We start from the raw sequence: 22,490 nt of genomic DNA on the forward strand, positions 1-22,490 counted from the left end.
GCTACCCCGTCCCGCATGCGTACAAACGATGGTGCCAAAATAGCTCCTCTTAGTAAGTGGAAGCTTTAAAACATCTCTATCAGAGGGCTTCGAACCAGAAGGTCAGTAGAGGGAGTTGGATTCAGAAAGTTAGTGCAATCTGGAAGCCCCAGAAAAGTCCTGAGTTTAAGTTAGTTGTGTGGATTCTGAGGTGTTTGATAAACAGGCTGAAGGGTTGTCGTTGGATTCTTTGCCTTTTCTGCCTATATTTTTAATTCTTTTGCCTGATTCCAACATGAATATACAGTCCTGTTCCAGGTGTGGATATGGGGTGTATCCAGCTGAGAAGATCAACTGCATAGATCAGGTCAGTGGAAATTTTCTTACAGTCTTTGTCAAGATACTAGAAATGTGAAGAAACTTGCTCTCATTTATATAGACCAGTTGAGGTCTTCCAGTTTATAACCATTCTATGGCAGTGATTTTAATTCAAAAGACAAGATACCAGTAAAAAGTTGGGCATTTTGAATATCTTGGAAAAGAGTTCAGGATCATCTGAAAGTTTCTATCTCTAAAGTTCAAACCTGAAATATGAGGCACATCATTTACTTCTGTATTTTCTGTATGTTTTGTAGACATGGCATAAAACTTGTTTTCACTGTGAGGTCTGCAAGATGATACTCACCGTCAATAACTTTGTCAGTCACCAGAAAAAACCGTATTGTCATGCGTAAGTATTTGTGGTTTCTTTCCTTGCTCTTTCAGGTTTTCTTGCTTTTCTATTCAGCTGTAACAGCAGTAGGCAACATTTTATACTTACGCAGTTTTAAAGATAAACATTCTACTTTCCCAAATATATATCTAAATAAAACACTTGAAAAATCCCAGAGTATTCCATTTTCTACAGAAATAAAATGTACATTTTTGTTTTAAAAAATCCATAATAGCTCAGGAAACCAGGTGTTAAATCATTTAGTAGCCAGAAAATATATTTAGTAGTTTTCCTCATTTTTAGGGAAATTTTATTGTGTAATCATTTCCTGTTGAATTAAGATATTTACTAGACCAGAGTGGTTTTTTTTTTATTTACTTTTGTTCGCTAACAAAAGGCATATGCTTATTTATTTACTTAGAGGTAATTAGAGCACCAAACAACAACTGTGTTGGAGATAACATTCAGGGAACTTGAACTAAGAAAAAATAAGGTTAAAAATAAACATAATAGAGATAACGCAGTACATTTGTAATCTCATGTCTTTTTTTGTAGGCATAACCCTAAGAACAACACCTTCACTAGTGTGTATGAGACCCCATTAAATATAAAACTTAAAAAACAGTCAGGTGCACTCAGTGAGGTAAGTCATTTTTTATTCTGCATTTCAAAGCCTGAAATAAAAATTCGACTTGAAATTCACGTTTTTTCTAACATTTTAAACATTTCTTAGCTCATGTTTCCCTTACCCATTGGTATTTGTTTCAAAAAATAATGACAGAAATTATGTGATTTTATAAACTCCTTGTGGGCAGCGAATGTGCCTATCAACTCTGTTGCACTGTACCCTACCAAGTGCTTAGGACAGTTCTCTGCACATAGTAAGTGTTGAATAAATACTCCTGATTGATTGATATGTATGGTTATCTACTCAGTAAGACTAGCCATTGTCTTTTTAAGTGTCTTCTTAAGCTCAGGATGTCCTAGAATCCTAGAAAGGGTCAAAATCTATCACTTTCAAAGAACATCCTTTCCACACTCTTTGAGCCTTTATTAAAAAAAAAAAGAAATTGTGTATGACGGCCAAGTTGGTGTTAAATTATCAGCCTTAAGTTTTCATCATTTCTAAATCACAAACTGGGTGACTCCTGAATGAAGTCTCCAATAGTGAATCTGTTATGCCTGCACATACAAACAACCTGATAATTAAAGGCCCCCTAAATAGTTGATTGACTATGGTATTTATCAATCAATCAATCGCATTTATTGAGCACTTACTGTGTGCAGAGCACTCTATTAAGTGCTTGGGAGAGTACAATATAACAATATTACAGACACACTTACTAAGCACTGACTATGGGCCAGACACCATGATAATAACCACATGAGACAAGATGCAAAAAAATAATCAGATCAAGCACAGTCCCCATACCATTTGGGATTTACGTCCTACTAATTACGTAACCTGTGTGACCTTGGGCAAGTCACTTAACCTCTTTGAACTTGTTTCCACAATTAGGAAATGTCCTCTGTATTCAGAGACTTTACATGCACACTTTGGTATCAATCAATCAATCAATCAATCGTATTTATTGAGCGCTTACTATGTGCAGAGCACTGTACTAAGCGCTTGGGAAGTACAAATTGGCATGACATAGAGACAGTCCCTACCCAACAGTGGGCTCACAGTCTAAAAGGGGGAGACAGAGAACAGAACCAAACATACCAACAAAATAAAATAAGTAGGATAGAAATGTACAAGTAAAATAAATAAATAAATAAATAAATAGAGTAATAAATATGTACAACCATATATACATATATACAGGTGCTGTGGGGAAGGGAAGGAGATTATCCAGATAGATAATTATCCAGATAGATAATTATCCAGATAGATAATCCAGATAGATAGATAATTATCCAGATAGATCTAAATTGCCCTTTACATTTAGATATGACACTGCTGATAGAGTGGCTTATCTCTGGGTGTTAGTATGATTGTAAAAGCTAAAGTAGGATTGACAGTCCAAATCACATGACATAGTTACAAGTCTTTCTATCACTTGTGATTTCTAGCAAATAGCTATTTTTTAAAAAAATTAGTTTCACTATTCCCTCAAAGAGTTGTCATAAAGAACCATTCCTGTCTTGATGATAGAGTCCAGGCTGAACTTTTGAAATGTTTGAAATGTTGTCTCAACATTTAGCTGTTCTTCATTGCATGAGGCTACACCTTAAGGCATTTCTTTAGCCTCCCTTTATTTTGATCACCCCTTTTCAGCTCAAATTTCAGCAGCTGTTTGGGTATATTTCTGTCATCCATTCTCCTCGAATGTCCCATTTACTATGTTGAGGTGAACATATTTTCAATTCCATGTACAATGATTTTGTTACAAGACTTTGACTGTGTGTGGTTGAGTATGCCATGTTGCTGACTGTTGGAACTGCTAAAAGAAAGAGATGTGGCATTTGTGGTAGTTGTCAGAAAAGAGAAGTCTACTCTGTGAACTTTCATTTTAGATTGAAGCCTGAGTCTGCAAGTTAGTCTTGTTTTGTGTTTAGTCCTAAAGAGAAGCACAGTGATTTAGTGGAAAGATCATGGGCTTGAGAGTCAGAGGTGGTGGGTTCTAATCCTGCCTCAGCCCCTTGTCAGCTGTGTGACTTTGGACAAGTCACTAAATTTCTCTGTGGCTCAGTGACCTCATCTGTAAAATGGAGATAAAGATTGTGAGCCCCACATGGGACAACCTGATAACCTTGTATCTTCCCCAGTGCATAGAACAGTGCTTGGCACATAGTAAGCGCTTAACAAATACCATTAAAACAAAAGCATTGCTATCTTAAGTTCTGCTGCATCTCCCCCCAAATAGCCTGATTTTTTGGTTTTTGCCTTCTATTTCCTTATCAATCATTGCATTACCGGACAGTGTGCTGCCTGAAAATATTTGTGAATTTAGTCAAATTTTTAAGACTTCAGTTGTCTAGATAATTTGCACATAGGAAAACAAAAGCCTTGCATCTTTTCAAAATACCTTACTTTACGAATGCCCAACAGTCATTTTTAAGCTATTGCATATTACTTACTTTCCAGTTGAATTTTTTATTGCTGGAAAAATCAACATATTGTATTAGTGAGGTTAACAAGGTGGGAAAATGCAGTTATGCCAGCATCATTTATATTTGGTGTGTTGATTTTTGATGCTACTAAAGAGTAAAATGCATATAGAATTTACACAGTAAGAAAAAGATGTTTCTAAAAATTATGGTACCTTTTAAACCTTCTAAATCCCTTAAACATGGCAAATCCATTTTAAATCCTTACTATATAAATTGTGCAAATAATACACGAAATATTAGAAGGAACCAGACGTTCTTTCTGATTTAATTTTTATAGCCTGATGACTGAGGTTTCTTTTAACTGTCTATGACAGACATAGTATGGAATGAGTCTGGGATTCCTATAAGTTCTATTTCTGTTCAAAGCCTGTGATGTGAGACCACAAGCTGAGAGAGTGTATGTATGTGTAAACAAGACAAGTAGCCATGCCTGCCATTATAGGAAGCATGTAATAAGTACCATTTAAAAAAAGAAAACCCAAATTAAAATAGTCAGCATTCCTGGCTTAGTTCTTAGAAATGAAAGGCAATCTTTTAAATAGGACCAAATTCTTATTTCGATTTGGGCAACTTTCACATCCAGTTAGCAGTTAGAAATTTTTCTCCTTATGAAGTTTTGGAATTTGTGAGGTATTACACTAAAAACATTTCAACATTTTAAAAAATTAGCCCCAATTCCCAAAGGATTTGATAGAGGGATATGAATAAATAATTCACAGATTGCTCATAGATGGCGTGGCAGATAAGGTGAAGCCAGATACATAGCTTCAGATTGATTAAGGACTCTAGAACTAAGCTTACTGTGCTTCTTTTTTTAATACTTGTAATGATTCACTTTTGTAGGCTAATTGTCAAGAAGATGATGAACAATTTAAATCAGTTTTTCACTGGGATATGAAATCTAAAGATATGAAAGCTCCACAGACAATGCAGCAGCTGGCCAGTCAGGTAAAAGTTACAATTTTATGTTGTATAGGCAGTTTTGAGGTAGAGGGCAAATTTGCCATTTAATCACTAACCATGAACTAACACTTCCTCTTTCCCACATGAGGAAAAGTTGATGACATATTGGAAAAAAAATTGAGACAGTGAATTCTTTCTGCATGTTGTTTACTGGTTGCAATGTTTCAACATAACAAAAGGGTGTCATATATAGTATCTTAAGTTAGAACTGGATCACGGAAGCTTTGTAATGCAGGTTATGGAGCCATATTTTCTTTTTCTTTTTAGAAAGGCTACTGGACGTCATATGGTGAAGGAAATTCCTGGTCCCCAGGAACAGCTTCGGACCCTGAAATGGTCAGAATGGCTCAGGCTCAGAAAGCTCTTACTGAGGTAAGTATGTTACCACATTTTCTGTGTTTCTTATTCTGTTTTGGAAACCAGAAGCTTCAGCATAGATCAGCTCCTTTTTCAGTTTCAGGGACCTTATTCTCAAGGCTTTGGGGAAATTGAGGAAGGAAATAGAAGCAGCAAGGTCTAGTGGAAAGAGCACGGGCCTAGGAGTCAGAGGACCTGGGTTCAAATCCTGCCTCTACTGATTACTTGCTGGGTGTCTTTGGGCAAATCAGTTAACTTCTCTGTGTCTCCGGTTCCTTAACTGTAAAATGGGGATTCAATACATGTTCTTCCTCCTAGACTGTGAGCCTCATGTGGGACAGGGACTGTATTCAACCTGATTAAGTTGTATCTGCCCCAGTGCTTAGAACAGTGTTTGACACATAGTAAGTGCTTGACAAATACCATAAAAAATGAAGCAGGTTTGTCCCAGTAGTAATAACAATAGTATTTTTTGAGCTCTCACTGGATGCACTGCACTGTACTAAGTTTGGGGGAAGTACAAAGCAAAGAATTGATTCATTCCCTGCCTATAAGGAGTGTACTCTGTACACATACATAAAAATGTTCCTAATAGGTTTTCATCAAAAATATTTTGTCTTACTAACCCATATTAACATTTGGGTTGGACTGAATTTTACTTGCATTGATTTCCATTTTAAAAATGCAATTTTTTACCTTCATTTGGAGAGAAATTGAAAGTTTTATTTATAATTTTAATAACACTTGTTTAAAGTATTTTACAAAGTATCATGTTCATTGTACTCTTCCAAGCACTTAATATAGTGCTCTGCACATAGTAAGTGCTCAATAAATAACATTAATTGATCGATTATCTTTAGGCTTATTAGTTATCAGTTTTTCAGTGGGATTAGTTCTATTTAACTCTAACAACAAGCCTGTCCTTATTAGTCTGATTATGCAGAAAATTTTGAGCACCAGAGGGGGAAAGGCAGCTTTCCTGCTATGATCACTCCAGCTTACCAGAGAGCCAAGAAAGCCAATCAACTGGCTAGCCAGGTAAGCCCCAGCCCCAGCATTTATTCTTGGAAACTTTTTCTCCGCTGCAGTGAAGCAATCTGTTCCGAAGGATTCCCATCAAAATAGCGTACTTTAGACCACCAGAATTTTCAAATGAATAACGAATTCAAGCAGAACCTTGTCCACTGGATTTAACCAACTTCACTAAATTCGCTTTTTCAGATTACTGACCACTGGAAGGCTTGTTAGAAATGTGGATTGTAACTCTGGGGAAGATCTAGTTATTTAACTCACCTATTCCAAACCACATGGAAAGAATTTATCAGGATGCTCCGATGTGGGTGGAATTGTACTCTGTATCTGTTTCCTCTGACCAGGTGGAGTATAAGCGTGGACATGATGAGCGAGTCTCCAGGTTTACCACAGTGACGGACACTCCTGAATTGCTCCATGCTAGAGCAGGTGGACAGCTCCTGAGTGATGTAAGAAGTGGATGGAGAGTTGCATGTGTTCTCATGTTGGAATTTTAACCGGGTCTGGTTGAGTAGAGAGAGAAATCAAGTGGGACTGTTCTGAAAAATTTTACTAAAAAGATCATTTGTTCGAACTAAATAAAATTTAATTCTGGCACTGTTCTAATCACAAAAGTGTTGCTTTGAAAAGAAAATGTGTATCTCAATGGCTGAAGGAAACATATAGTTCTATTACTGAGGTTAAAATAAATATTTTCTTGTAACTTTTGAGGATAGCATAGTGTTTTCCACCAGTAGGTTAATGACAAAGCATCCTCTGGGGGAAAAACATGCAGACTTTTGCATAAAATATTTTCCACTGCTAAGTATATCAAATGCTTTAAAAATGTTTTATTGGCACAAATTTTGGGGGCAGTGAAGATACAACTAAACAAGGATGTTCAATAATTTTGTAAGATTGAACCATTTCACAACAGTGATGGGTATAATCTAAAAAGTCATTAGTTGGGGAGAAATGGAGAATGCATCAGTTGTAGAAACATTCCCATTATCTTAGATATCTAGAACAGACAAAACTGAATTAGAGTTTATTGGCCTATTTTACAGTTTCTCAGAGGGGGCAATTAGTTCCAGATCCCAAGCCTTCTTATAACCCAACAGCACCATTTCTTTAGAACCCAATCCAGAAAGCACAGACTGAATGGAAGAAATTTTAGGGAATTTAGATAGTGTAATAGGTAATCTTGATATTCAAGAAAAACAAATTCTTCTTTTTTGGGTCCAAATTATCCATAAAGTCTACCTACACCATACAGAGATCATCCTCCTTGTAACACAAACCAATTAAATATCTATGATTTATAACCTCCCCTGCAAAATAAAAACCTTCTTCACCGTTGGGGTTAACAGGACAGGTTTTAGAAAAAAAAAAATTTTCTTCTCAGACAATTTGTTTCCCTTGTACTGATTACTTTATTACCACTGATTTGCACTGGTCATAGTAATGATAATAATGCTAGTATTTAAGTAAGGGCTTATGGTAGCCAAAGCACTGTGCTAAAACCTAAGGTAACACAATAATCAGATTGGACACATTCCTTATTCCACATGGGACTCACTGTCTAAGAGGGGAAAACAAGAATTTTATGCACATTTTACAAATGAAGAAATGAGGAACAGAGAAATTAAGTGACTTATCCAAAGTCACATAGCAAACCAGTGGCAGAACGAAGACTATAACTGGGTCTTCTGACTTCCACTCTTGGGCTTTTTCCACATGTTTGTGCTGCCTCCACTAATTGGTTGAGGAAGCTTGACAACTGTGACAGAGTTTGCATGGTGTTTCAAAATGATCTTAATGAGTGAACTTCTGAGAGTCAAAAGCTCAGTTAGAGGTTAAGCGGCATGACTGAAGGATCCCAAGACCAATGCAAAGTGAATTTAAAGTGCATCAAAATGGCAAAATTGTCTTGCATTTTTCAGGTGAGATACTCTGAAGAATACGAACAACAAAGAGGAAAAGGCAGCTTTCCCGCTATGATTACACCTGCTTATCAAATAGCCAAGAGGGCCAATGAATTAGCCAGTGAGGTAAGAGTCAAAGCCATGTTATTATTTGGGCAGTGGAGTCACTGGGGTAGGAAGGAGTCTATGAAAATATAGAATAAAGAGCTTCTGAGTTCATTTTTGCATGGGTTCAAGAGCTGGCTACCCTTCAAAGTTATTGGACAATTTGACTAGGTTGAAACATCTCGTTCTTGCTTATCAAACCTAATTTAAGAAATGTGTTCTCAGTAAACCAATTCCATTTATGGAAACCTATGAGTGCTAGTGCTAGGAAGTGACTGGCCTGTTTTGTTAGTATTTTGTTAGTTGTTTTATTTTGTTAGTATGTTTGGTTTTGTTTTCTGTCTCCCCTTTTAGACTGTGAGCCCACTGTTGGGTAGGGACTGTCTCTATATGTTGCCAACTTGTACTTCCCAAGCACTTACTACAGTGCTCTGCACACAGTAAGCGCTCAATAAATATGATTGATTGATTGATTGATTGATTGAGTAGACAATTAGCCATTTTTACTTGTAAGCAGCTTAATTTTCATTAGGATAGTCTGCATTAGGTTAAATTCACCAGATTCACTCTTTCTTTCAAATAGGTGAAATATCATCAACAGTACCATAACGATATGAAGGGAAAAGGTAGCCATGCAGTTGGATATGATACAACTTCAGAGCATTTTGGCCAGGTATGGTTCCGTGATGGAATCGGAGTGGGATCAACTTACTGTGTAACGGCTAATGGAATTCTAGCCTCATTTTTAAGTAACTGGTATTTTTGTTATGAATCAGCCTAGGGTGCCTTGAGAATGCTAGGGTGAATTTATGGAGAAAAGAGATCACGGTCATGCCTTGAGCTCATTCACTTATTCATCCAGTAGTGTTGATGAGTACATAGCATATGCAGAGCACTATATTATTTGTTTGAAAGGCTTAAATAAGAGTAAAACACACAGTACCTGCCTTGAAGTTATTTACACTCTACTGTGGAGAAGGCTCCATTGTATGCATCTTCCTCTTAGCCTAGGAGACTGCCCAAGAGACTGCCGATGTCTGGGGATAATGGCAGCACTGTCATATTCCAACACTGGCTTGCCTATCCCTGAGAATTCCTTTAAGCCTGCCCAAAATGGAAAGGGAACTGGGTTGGAAAGTTTGGCAGTCACAGTGATGACAGGCTTGTGGCAGGTACCAGTGATGGAGACCTCCTGAATTCTGTGTCCTACATTCAACCACTGAAGTAGTGTGAGTGCCAGTGAGGCATCAGGCTTGTTCTACTGGAATTGTGAAAATGGAATGTTTTAATGCTGAACAGGTTTAAACTACCATAGTGAAATGGAGAACTGGGACACACGTTGATAATATATGTCAAAAGGTTTGGACTTTTAATGCAAAAGGGACAATGGTGTCTCAAATATATGGCTATTTTCAAGCTATATGTTGTTTTGCAAGCCAGTGCTGGTTTACAATACTCTGTGGATAATTATGACTGTCGTATGCTGTGAGCCAGCATACTAGGATTCATGCCACCACTTAAAGAGCAATTCTCCCAACAGGAAATAGGAAAAGAAAATCAAGCGAGGGTGACTGTTAAATCTAAGACATATTTGCTAAACTAGTCATACCATTTCTAGTGGGGCAAACTCCTTGTTCCTTCCCACAAGTGACTCATATGTAGTGAGTACTGTCAATGCAAGTTTACATTAGTGGTGGGATGACAATAATTTTGAAAAAAGAAGAGGAAAATAATAGGGTATAATCACAGCACTCAACTGAAAATTATTTATAGTACATTTGTAAATAATCATGTTAAATGGTTACAAAATGAGCACATAGATAATATATCCTTTTATTTTAAATGACAAAAATTAAGAATGGGCTAGACATCTATCTGGAGATGAGAACCCAAGATAATTAGAGGGCTGTATGAGAAAAGAACAAACAGACTAATGTAGAACATAAGATAAATAAAAAGAGAGGCATTCCTTGTAGTAAGTCATTCTACAGTATGGAAGTGTTTTTGGAGAGTGTTAAAAGCATTTCTGTAGATAAGATATTGGATGATGACTTACACAGAATGTATCTCTTCAAAGTCATTTTTGAGCAGATTTTGCAATATGCTGCACTAAGAGAAGTGTTGGATACTGATGAGTTCCTTAGATATTATAGTAACCATTAAACTTTCCAAATCTCTGGCAGGAATACCTGGAGGAGTTTGAAGAGCACAGGGGAAAGGGTAGCTTTCCTGCTATGATCACCCCAGCTTATCAAAATGCCAAGAAAGCAAATGAACTGGCTAGTGATGTAAGTATGATGCATAACAAAAGAAACAGTGGAAAAAAATAAAATCATCCTCATGGCATCTAATGAAAATAGGTAAATTTCACTGGTGCATCTAACATGGATAGGTCACTTGTACTTTGGCCACCAACTGCTGTTTTTACATGGATACCTCATTTGTTTACACCAATTTATCATTATTTATATATATAAATGATATTTGTCAGGCATTTATTCTGTGTCTAACATTCTTCTAAGCACTGGGGTAGACACAAAGTGATCAGAATGGTAACAGTCCCTGTCCCACCTGGGGCTTACAATCTGAGTAGGAGGAAAAACAGGTATTACATTTTCCTCATTTTACAAATGAGGAAACTGAGGCACAGAGAAGTTAAGTGACTTGCACGAGTTCACACAGCAGGCAATTGGCAGAGCTGGGATTAGAACCCAGCTCCTCTGATGCCCAGGCCCATTAGGGCCTTTCCATTAGGCCATACTGCTCCTCACATTAATCACAACTGTGAGTAATTTTCCTTAAAACCCACTAGTTAAAACCCACCAGATCATACAAAATTAGATTGGCGTCTGTTCAGATAGGTGACCTCTGCTGAACAGAAATTTCATTGAAAAATTCGTCACTTTAGCAGTGAATAAATTGCTGACTCTGTTTATGGAGAATTTAGGCAGTGGATATTCCTAGATAGAGTGGCTATAATTAATAATAATAATAATAATAATAATAATAATGATGATGGCATTTGTTAAGTGCTTACTATGTGCAAAGCACTGTTCTACAAGGAGGATACAAGGTGATCAGGTTGTCCCACGTGGGGCTTACAGTCTTAATCCCCATTTTACAGATGAGGTAACCGAGGCACAGAGAAGTTAAGTGACTTGCCCAAGGTCACACAGCTGACAACTGGCAGAGCTGGGATTTGAACCTATGACCTCTGACTCCCAAGCCCGTGCTCTTTCCATTGAGCCACGCTGCTTCTCAATTAGACTGCTGAGCACCTCACAGCACTCCATTCAAGACCCAACAAAATGTTTTCTGTACATCTGTGAACGAATATTGATAGAAAAAAATTTAGATAAAACCAGTTTGTTATTATCCAGAACCTTTTCCTCCTCAGTTTTGGCCATTTTGCCTTTTAATATTTTTATTGGTGCTATGTGTTGGGTGAGAAGGGAAATGCAATTTAAATTGCTCCATTCTGCTGCTCGTTAACGACCCTTGTGAAAAAACAATATGTCTAGCTGTCCTTCACTTTGACGATGATATTCTGACAATTAGATTCATTCATTCAATCATTATTGAATTGAGCACTTAAAGGGTGCAGAGCACTGAGATCCTACCCATGCGTGAAAGTGTGACTCTGCATTGTGTGTGAGTGAGGATAGCACCTCATTGCACTTAATGGTTTGTCCCACAGAAGGCCTGTCTGTTTATGAGCTACCACTTGGTAACCTGTGGTCCACTAAGGCTTCGTTTCAGGAATACAACCCCTCCTCCAGATTCCTGCATGCCAACCAGTCTGCCCTGCCTGTCTCGGTGACCTTTCACCTCGAAGGGCTATGTATATACGTACTGAAACCCGTGGATAAACTGAAGTTTGTACTAATTCACAATCTTACTTCATTGATACTCTACCTTCCCTCTATTGTTACAGTCAACCAAGAGCTAACAAATTATTGGTTCCTTTGAGGGAGTACTAAATAATTTAGAGGAACAGAATAGTAACATTGTCCGTAATATAAAAGGATCATCAGACTTGCAGTTTTATTTTAGGTTTAGTAAAGCAAGTCCTCAGGCAAATTTGGCTAGAAAAATTGCTTATCTTTAATGGGTAATAATAATAATTATGGTGTTTGTTAAGCACTGCTCTAAGAGCTGGGGTACATACAAGATAATCAGAATGGATGCAGTCCCTGTCCCTCATGGGGCTCACAGTCTTAATCCCCATTTTACAGTTGAGGTAACTGAGGCACAGAGAAGTTAAGTGACTGCCCAAGGTCACACAGCAGTCAAAGAGCAGAACCAGGTTTAGAACCCAGATCCTTCTGACTCACAAGCCTGTGCTCTTGCCACTAGGCTTGTAGAGTGAACTTGTAGAGGCTTGTAGAGTCTACTAGGCTTGTAGAGTGGCTTGTAGAGTGAACTCAGAACATAAAATAGCCTACTAAAAGCAACCACTGTTGATTCTCTCTTTCAGATAAAGTACAGGCAAGACTTGGCAAAGATGAAAGGAGCTGCTCACTATCACTCACTGTCAGCTCAAGACAACTTGGTTCTTAAGCGAGCCCAGAGTGTTAACAAACTTGTCAGTGAGGTAAGGAAGAACCGAAACCCAGAACCAGTTCATTGTGTTTTCAGGGTATCTTTCGAGTAGGAAGAAGGGAGTTACAGTCAAGGTTTCCACTGTGCAGGGGGCTTGTGGGAGCTCAGCCCAGAGACCAATGCTAGGACCACACCTGTGGACAGAGCCCCGGGCCCTTTGAGGTGTAAACTGACACAAACAAGGAAACAATGCAAACCCGGTTTGCCCTCTCACAGGTTGAAAAACTGAATTGTAAAGGGTGGAGAGGGAACAATTCAGGACTTGAAACTTCTGTTCTTGGGCAGCCACCCTTCTCCTCCTTCCCCCCATCCAACGGAGGGACAATTCATCAGGGTGATGAGCGGGTGGGAGAGGGCATAGAGTCTGAGAGAGGTCCAGGTTTTCAGTGCTCTGGCACTCTTCCCAGTAGGAATTAAGCTGTGGTTATTAAACACTCATTTTTGCTCTCCGTAGTCACCATCATCATAAAATATTTATGGAAAGCCTTTTGGAATCCCTACTGAGATTCTGTAAGAAGTATTCTAAGCATGATTTACATAGCATGTCAGGGTTTAATTCTGACTGCCCTAAATCTCCTGCTCTTTGCTATAACCTCCAGAGTCCATTCTAATACATGAGTATTTCAAAAGGCTGTAGCTGTATCTTTAATCTGCACGTGAGTTTGTGTTTTGGCAGTTTTGGGGGGGAAGTTTCTCCAACACACATTCTCAGAGTTTTTCTCAGTTTAAAAAGAGATAAGGACATATCACCAAAACCTCTTTTCTAGTTGACGATAAAATAAAAAAAGAGCCAAAACATTTCCACGTGTAAAAACAGGGAACTTGGGGAATATTCCAATTATTTTGGGCCATATGTTTATTGGAGAGCTATATTGACGGTAAATCTATTAGTGATAATAGGGCTTTGATTTGGTCTCTACTACTACCCATAATGATTTGTTGTCTTTTCCTATAGCTAGAACATAACATCTTACATTCAGCACACAAGGGATATCAAATATCAAATAGTTAACCTCTTGTAAATCAGAAGAAACTCTATTTGTGGCCTTATCAAGTAAATGCCTTTGCCATTCAAACAACCTACTTTTCAGATATGATTGAATCTTTGGCACTGTTCCCACAGAATTTGAAGAGGGCGCTTTTAGTTTATGCTGAATCCAGCACAGCCCCAACTTGGGCAACCCCCAATCTGCCCTTTATCTCTTTCTTGCCCAACTCCAAAACCATCATAAATCTCCGATTGGTCCAGAACTAATGGATTTCACCGGCCTCCACATGATGCGGGTTGTCATGAAGTAACACTGTCTAGGACTTTGAATCTGTTTCTCTAGTTAAACTGAGTTAGAACCTGTTGTGGAGCCTCTCCGTCCCCTTCCCTGCCTCCCCCTGTGCCAGTAGGAATTTGTGACTCCAGCTTAGATACCGTTAATAATCACTGATCCATCCATCAATCAGCCTGATATTGAGATTATTACAGAGGTTATCCTTCAGAGAGGTTGGGGAGAGGAAAGAGTGGGACCTCTCCCTGGGTTGGCAAAGGGTGCTTTCAAGTAGTTTCCTAGTCCTTGTGCCCAGCCTTGTGGTCATTGCAGGTGCTTTTGTTGCCACGGGCGGTCAGGAAGGTATGCCCTAGTGGCAGTGTTTATAGCCGGAGGGGCGAGAAGCTGCAGCAGTGGCTGTGGTTCACCTGAACCAGCCCTGATTGGTGCTATCTATTCATTCAATCATATTTATTGAGTGCTTACTATGTGTAGAGCACTGTACTAAATGCTTGGGAAGTACAAATCTGCAAAATAGAGAGATGGTCCCTACCCCTATCCCCCAGAACCTTTCCAGGAGAAGTGCTTTGGCCCCAATTGTCACCCACACCTCCCTTTCAGACTCCAAGGCAACTTCTGGGTGTAGAGAGAGGGATACGTTGTGGGTGGGGGTGGCTGTGAGGAATCGCTCTATTTGTGGCCCACTTTCAATTTTACTTTCCCCCCTGATCTTTGTTAGTCATTTTTTGGGTCAGCCAATCAACAGCCCATTGTTGGGTAGGGATCATCTCTATATGTTGCCAATTTGTACTTCCCAAGTGCTTAGTACAGTGCTCTGCATATAGTAAGCACTCAATAAATATGATTGAATTAATTTGTTTGGCATGTACTTTGTGCCAAGCACTGGGGTAGATTTAAGGTGATGAGATCGGATGCAATTCCTGTCCCACATGAACTCACAGTGTAAGTAGGAAGGAGAACAGGTATTTAACCCCCATTTTACAGATGTGGACACTGATGCCCAGAGAATTTGAGTGACTTTCCCAAGATCACACTGTGGGCAAGAAGCAGAGCTGGTATTACAGTCCAGATCCTTGGACTCCCAGGCCCAAGCTCTTTCCACTAGGCCACACTGCTTAGGGAGAGAACTAATCAAGTAGCTTCTTTACTATTCTCCCTGTTTCAAGCTTCTGCCCTCTTCAATCTATCTTTCATGGATCGCCAGTTGGAATACGTTGGCATATTAATGTCTGTCTCCCTTCTATACTGTAAGCTTGTTATGGACATGGAACATGCCCATAATTCTGCTAGTTCTGTTGTGTTGTACTGTCTCAAGCACTTAGTACAGTGCTCTGCACATAGTAAGCGCTCAATAAATACGTGTGATTGATTGATTGATTGACAGTGCTTACTGTGTACTGATCACTGCTTGGGTGAGAACAATGCAGTAAAACTGATAGACATGTTCCCTGATCACAAGAAGCTCACAGTCTAGAGAGGGAAATGGACATAAAATCAGATCAAAAGTTTTCTCAATCTGCAGTGGCTGAGACCATCAGAGATTTTCAAGAGTCAGTTGGAAGCAGTTATATTGAATATTTTATGTTTTCATTGTCAAGGTGGAGTACAAGAAGGACCTGGAAAATAGTAAAGGCCACAGTATTAACTACTGTGAAACTCCTCAGTTTAGGAACGTGAGCAAGATCTCCAAATACACCAGTGATGTAAGTTGTCAGTGCCTTTGGTTCAGAGTCCAGTAAAATTTAGTTTAGTAACTGCTAGGGTTTTCCAACATGCCTGGGTATTTTTAGATAAGCAGAGAAATTTGAGCATTTCTTGGCACATTGTTATTCCCTAAAGTATGTTTAATTGTGTGTTGAGGATAGATGACTGCTAGGAAATTAGGGAACATCCTTCTGACAACGCACATCTATCTGGATAGAACACAATATTGCGTTGGAAGAAATGTCATGTACATGTATGTGGCACCAATCAAGCAACGCCTACTATACCATGACTTTTCCTCAAGGAATGCTTACTGTAATATGAGTTTTTCTTAACTGGGCTTTGTCAGGAACCTAATCCATATGTTATAGGAGAACTGTAATTTATCATTACTTGATAAATAGATTGGGTTGGATATATCTCAAATTCAGCCAAAAGTTTTTATAGCATTATTTATCTCACCCTTTCACTGCATTTTATTTCATATTTTCATGTTTACATTATTGCAAATAATTTTTGGAGCCAACTTTTAAGAAATGTTACAAAAGACATCTTTCAACAAAATAAGTAAAATTAAATACCAGCAAAACAAAACTGATTTGTATTAGTTACAACTGTAATTGATTAATTGAATTTTGGTCATAAAATTATTATTTTGGGGATTTATTCAGTTGACAACAAATCACAGGCCTCCATAGTTCTTTCCATTATATGCTATTTTCTCAAATCATTTTAAAAATTTAAGTGGGGTGATGATGGAAAAGAAAATAGTGACAGAATTTATATATTTCTATGCTGATTTTCATGGAGCTAACATGAAGTTTTTACAGATTAAATTTGAGAAAATGAAGTTTAATCTACTCCGAGCACTACAGCTCTCTTCCCTAATCTTTCACAAACTTCTCTGGGGATCCTTGGTAGATTTCCATTATTTGGCTGAAGATATAATAGATTTAAAAGACAGCTTAATTTTGGACATCAGCTTGTTTTTCACCCCTCTTTCAGAGCTAAAATTTCCTGGTTTGTATTTTGATAAACTAAAATAAAATGGTCTCTGTTGGACCCCACCATAACGTTCTTCTGTTTCTACACAGAATAAATACAAGGAAAACTACCAGAACCAAATGAAAGGTCACTATGAAGGGGTTGGCATGGACCGACGTACGCTTCATGCCATGAAGGTCGGGAGTCTGGCAAGCAATGTAAGTCCTCTAAGTCAAGTCTTCATTGAGTCTACATCCTATTAAATAGGTTTAACTGGAAGTTGGAAGTGAAGCAAGTTCTACGAGACAGTCTGTTCTAGTGATACTATGGTTGGTCTTCACAGGGCAAAGTTAAAAATCTATTTTACAGAACCCTAAGGTATGACTTGTTAGCTGGCTTACAATTGAAGATTTGTAAGCAGACTTTTTTATGCAGCGTACAACTGAGGAACATTAGTTTTAGGCCAGGAAAACAGACTTTTTTTCCTTTCTTTTTTTTTTTTTTTTGCCTGGAATGCCTTAGATTAGCATGGAAGCTATTTGATGATGATGATGATTGTGGTATTTGTTAAGCGCTTATTGTGTGCCAGAAACTGTATTAAACACTGGGGTGGATACAAACAAATCGGGTTGGACACAGTCCTTGTTCCTCAGGGGCCTAACAGTTTCAATCCCCATTTTACAGATGAGGTAACTGAGGCACAGAGAAATGAAGTGACTTGCCCAAGGTCACGCAGCAAACAAGTAGTGGAGCTGGGATTAGAACTCATGAGCTCTGACTCCCTGGCCCACACTCTATTTATTATGCTATGCTGCTTTTCTGCATTCATTCATTCATTCATTCAATTGTATTTATTGAGCACTTACTGTGTGCAAAGCACTGTACTAAACACTGGGGAAGTACAAATTGGCAACATATAGAGACTGTCCCTACCCAGCAACAGGCTCTGCATATCACCTACTGCCTGGAGTAGTGGTGTCTATGTACCCTTCACCTCTTACCTGTTGTCCGCTGCTCAGCTTTGCCCTCACAAAAGATGAACGAGGGCTGAGGAGTCAGACTGAGCACTGGAAAATCCTGACATGTTCTATGTCAATCAGATGGATGTGCAGATATCTGGATTTGGGAGGAAGACCTGACATAAGCCTAGTGGTTAGATGTTTCAAGAGAAGCTAGTCTTGCTTCATAGGGCAATCTTCGCTGCTGTTTTCTTAGAATTTACATATGTGTTAGCCCCAACTACCAATAAAAAATATGTAAACAACTAGAGAACTAACTGAAAATAGATGTCATGAGTAGAAGTTAAATTAATGTTCACACAACTGGGGCTGATTAATGGAACAAAAGAAATAGAATCAATTTTTAAATCAATTAGTGGTTATTAATCAATGATATTTATTGATCACCTACTGTGTGCAGAGCACAGTACTAAGAACTTAGTAATGTACCATACAACAGAGTTGGTAGATATGATTCCTGTCCACATAGATCTTACAGTCTACTAATTCAACAAATACTTTTCTTCTAGGGGTAATATGATTAAACCTACTTTGTTTCCCATGATTAATGACAATATTTTTCTGTAATGACTGTTTTTTGAACAACAGAAAGCAATATAAGACTAATTATTGACTTTTTTGGGTGTTCCAGATAGCCTATAAGGCCAATTATAACCATGACGGTGTTGACTACAATTACCCAGCTACCATCACTCCAACATATCAGACCACAATGAAGCTGGTTCCCCTGAAAGATGTAAGTAGTACTCAAGTTTTCCATCATTTCCTTTATACAGATGGGAAAAGAGCTGATTTTTGAGGTGGCAACATAAAAGAAAAGTAAGTCTATTGCAAAGTAGTTGAAGAGGAGGAACAGCTCTAACTGATATCTACTTTTCAGGATTCAGCATACACTTTCATATTTTCAGTAAAATTTGGAACAAGTGTGGCTTTATCCTCAGAGAACACTATTTTCCTCCTAGAATCTAATGTTTAGTCTCTTTAGTTACTAGATTAGAGGTGTATACAGAAGGGAGGGAAGTTGTAGGGAATTAAGGATCTAGAAAGAAGCTAGAAGGACATGGTCAAAATGCTCTAATCTTTGATACACTTGGGAGTCTCCAATTATGAGCCTCCAATAACTCCCAATTGCATGGATTGGGTTACAGTTAGGTACGGGTTATCCCTGTGGGTCAACTGGGAGAGTTTATGTTTCACTCTTTTTAAATAGTGTGTTGAAGCATACAGAGAAAAGCATAGAACTGAACTCGAAGGTTAACATGGCACAATATACTAGACCAGAAATAATCAAAGGATGTTTATCAGATCTACGTAGATCAATGGAAGCGTCAAATATAGACATCCATTTATAGTGTATTTCATTCTGAACATTTTTTAAACCTGACCGTCATGATGATTTTGTCTCTTTGAGACACAAGGCTAGGTTAGGCAACCCCTCTTTTTAGCATGTGTTTTCAGGGGAAAATGTTTACTGCCTTAAAGTTTAGCTCCCATAGGGTTGATGCATAAGTAGATAAAATGTGCTTCATGCAATGCTATCTATCTTGTAGTCCCTCAGCTACTGGCTGAAAAAGGAAAATAAATTTAATGTTCAAAAATCTAGTACAGAGTTTGTCAACTGTCTATAAGAAATACAATGGGACCATTTTAAAGCACATTTGCCCTCTATTTTGCCTTAGGTCTGAATGTAGGCTACAAGTGAGTGTCACAAGGGCAAGTCAAAGGAGATTCTATCTATGTAATTCTTTAAAGATGAAGTGTAGTTAGAATAGCCTTTGTTTTATAGCAGAGAGGACTTCCAATACCTAAACTGGAGCAATATACAAGAATTTGCAATGTTGCAAAGGGATGATTAACTGTCATGAATGTTAATTATGTCCTGCAGAGAAAACTAATTGTATTCTGAAATGTATTTAACATTGAGGCCTCTGGTAGAAAGTCGTATTTAAAAATATTTTCATGATTTTTTATCTTGCATAACTTCGAATTTTAATTTCTTCTTATAGAAGATAACTACTGCTATTGCATTAATCCATTAAGAAGCTTTCATCACACAAATTGTTGACATTGAAGTGACCTTATTATTTACACCATTTTCCCCACAAGATCATATATCTCAAAATCATGTTTCAGTTTCCCAAACCTTAAACTTTTAGTCATCACCTAGAGTGCACCACTAGGAATTTGATTTGATGGGGAGTGTCCCCTTGCTGAGGGAGCCCTGCAAAACTTTTCATAGACCAAAGAGATACCAGGAAACAATTTAAGTCTGAATTCAATTAGTCCATTGAGCAACAGTATGTACTGAATGCAGAGTGCAGAACACTGTACTAAGCACTTAGGAGAGTACAGTAGAGTCAGCAGATACAACCCCCACCCTCAAGGAATTTAAAATCTAGCAGGTGAGGCAAATCCTAAAACAAATTACAGATAGGGAGAAGCAACAGCGCAAGAGAGTTTATTATTAAGAGAATAATAATAATTATTATGCTATTTGTTAAGTCCTTTTTTATGGTATTTGTGTCTGATACTGTACTAACTGCTAGGGTAGAAACAAACTAATCAAGTTGGACAAAGTGCATGTCCCACCTGGGGCTCACAGTCTTAATCCCCATTTTACAGATGAAGTAACTGAGGCACAGAGAAGTGACTTGCCAAAGATCACACAGCAGACAAGTGGTGGAGCTGGGATTAGAAACCAGGTCCTCTGACTCCCAGGACTAAGATCTTTCCACTAGGGCACACTGGTTCTCCCAAAGATATGTACTTCCTGTCAACTGCTGTGCAGGGCAGCTATTCATTACAAGATGTCCCTGGAGACACCAATTGATGTTACCTAGAGGGGGGAAAAACGGCCATGCAACTATAGTTTGCTGATAGGGCTTTTCTGTCTTCACGGTATAATCATCTCAGTGCCAGACATTTCCAGGCTGAAGGCTCAGTTGACTTTAATCTGGATTTTGACTTCCATTTCCAAAAATACCTTTGGGCCTTATTTAGAGCAGTAAGTAAACCTGGCATTTCTTATACGGGCCAATTTACATCCTCTTTTCTGTCCTCCCCATTTTATTTTGACTCAGTCAAACTACAGGCAAAGCATAGATAAGTTGAAGTACAGTTCTGTGACCAGTACTCCACAGATCGTTCAAGCCAAAATCAATGCGGAGCAGCTCAGTCACGTGAGTTTCGGACTGCTTCCCCTTTGGGCTTCCTTCCTTATGCGCTGCAGGTTAAGGTAGCATTTCGTTCAATGCATTTTCTGCACTTTAGTCAATATGCTTTTTTGCTAACCGGGGACTTTCCCTCTATTCACATCTTTATTGAGAAAAAATGGAAATAGTTTTGTTCTCTGATGCAGTAAGGTTTTTTTGCAGTAACCTTTAGGGTTATTTTAATTTGCTTGTGACCCTCCTCCTACATCTCTCTGCCACTTTCCCAGTGAAAAATATCTATCTTAACTCAGATATGTTGACTAATGATAAAAACCCTCTCCATCGATGATGGTTTCTTAAGGACGGGCTTGAGGTAAAACCCAAAAATTAATTTCCTACACACGTTCAATTAACTGCCCCTAGTTACTGTCTTCTTTAAACTACCCCTTCACCACTCCTTGTCTGGATACCGAGCAGGTGAATTACCGGGCCGAATATGAGAAAAATAAGCTGAATTACACTCTGCCCCAGGATGTACCGCAGTTAGTCAAAGCCAAAGCCAATGCTGCACTCTTTAGTGAGGTAAGTTTGATGACACAAAAAACAATTATTTACAAAAACAATCCTGAATAAATGATTCCATATTAAACCTGAATAAACATTACTCGAGAGGATGGATTAACCAATGGGCAAATAAAAGTTGATTCTATTATTTGTGCAACCTTCTGAGGAGTTCCTAAACTACAGAGAATAAAATAGTCAGTTACCTTGTACTCCTTGACTACCATCTTACAAAGTCATTAAACAATGGTTTAAGATGTAAAGGACTACAGGATGTGGAGCTCCAAAATCACCAGTTTTAGTCAGATATGACTAGTTATTTTGGATATATTATGCCATCAGTCAAGGGGACAGTTAGTAGAGATTTGGTGATATTGATATAGGCATTGTATTCATTCATTCAATCGTATTTATTGAGAACTTACTATGCGAAAAGCACTATACTAAGTGCTTGAATGATAAGGAATCACATTATAAAAAATACAATTCATTTGGATTCCAGTTCTGATGGTGATCTTTGATGTTTAAAATAAAGCCAAGTATGAAAAAGGACCAATTTCAGCCAAGTAGAGGTAGAGTCTTGAAGTAGGTAAATTTCTCGGCTACATCTTATTGCAGATACAGTTCTGTGGTATACTCTTTCGGGAAATTTATTTAATCACCAATTAAGTGTATGTCTGAAAGACAAAGACTGATCTGTATGCTTAATTTAGAATTTTAATTGGTTAAATATACTAAGATACTCTCCTGTTTCATTTCTCAGGTTAAGTACAAAGAAGGTTGGGAGAAGACGAAGGGAAGAGGGTTTGAGATGAACCTAGATGCCATGTCTTTGCTTGCTGCCAAAGCCTCAGGAGCTCTAGCCAGCAATGTATGCCTCTTCTCAGTAACTCAGAAATGTCTAAAATTTGTTCCAATAAAATGTCAGGATTTCATGTGGAAAAATAATGATTGTTACATGTAATAGCTGAAAACCTAACAATGCTTTCATTTTCCCATGGATTTGATAAATATTAGTG

The 22,490-nt window shown here is 38.2% G+C and overlaps 2 protein-coding genes across 5 annotated transcripts in view; one reads left to right on the forward strand and one right to left on the reverse strand.

The window, feature by feature from the left end:
- The window catches only part of CASP7 (caspase 7), a 101,221-nt gene that overhangs the window by 38,122 nt on the left and 40,609 nt on the right, over positions 1-22,490 (reverse strand). The window contains exons 1-2 of one of the 3 annotated variants that reach the window (XM_038758146.1): positions 6,422-6,505; positions 665-766 (exon numbers count right to left, since the gene is read on the reverse strand). The exons of 1 other annotated variant lie outside the window; for it this stretch is intronic. The gene's annotated coding sequence lies outside the window, so the exon portion shown is untranslated. Of the gene's footprint in view, positions 1-664; positions 767-6,421; positions 6,506-22,490 lie in introns of those variants that run through there. One more of the 3 variants, XM_038758145.1, reaches the window with a different exon arrangement.
- Positions 144-22,490, forward strand: part of LOC119938341 (nebulin related anchoring protein) — a 66,333-nt gene continuing 43,986 nt past the window's right edge. For both annotated transcript variants that reach the window (XM_038758136.1, XM_038758137.1), the window contains exons 1-17: positions 144-346; positions 615-709; positions 1,247-1,334; positions 4,652-4,756; positions 5,039-5,143; positions 6,059-6,166; positions 6,505-6,609; positions 8,083-8,190; positions 8,753-8,842; positions 10,353-10,457; positions 12,647-12,763; positions 15,650-15,754; positions 16,850-16,957; positions 18,390-18,494; positions 20,839-20,937; positions 21,388-21,492; positions 22,235-22,342. In XM_038758136.1, the coding sequence (XP_038614064.1) occupies positions 275-346; positions 615-709; positions 1,247-1,334; positions 4,652-4,756; positions 5,039-5,143; positions 6,059-6,166; positions 6,505-6,609; positions 8,083-8,190; positions 8,753-8,842; positions 10,353-10,457; positions 12,647-12,763; positions 15,650-15,754; positions 16,850-16,957; positions 18,390-18,494; positions 20,839-20,937; positions 21,388-21,492; positions 22,235-22,342 (1,728 nt within the window). In that variant the 5' untranslated portion in view covers positions 144-274. The remainder of the gene's footprint in view (positions 347-614; positions 710-1,246; positions 1,335-4,651; positions 4,757-5,038; positions 5,144-6,058; positions 6,167-6,504; positions 6,610-8,082; positions 8,191-8,752; positions 8,843-10,352; positions 10,458-12,646; positions 12,764-15,649; positions 15,755-16,849; positions 16,958-18,389; positions 18,495-20,838; positions 20,938-21,387; positions 21,493-22,234; positions 22,343-22,490) is intronic.

This window comes from Tachyglossus aculeatus, chromosome 16, assembly GCF_015852505.1.
Source record: "Tachyglossus aculeatus isolate mTacAcu1 chromosome 16, mTacAcu1.pri, whole genome shotgun sequence".
Taxonomy (NCBI): domain Eukaryota; kingdom Metazoa; phylum Chordata; class Mammalia; order Monotremata; family Tachyglossidae; genus Tachyglossus; species Tachyglossus aculeatus.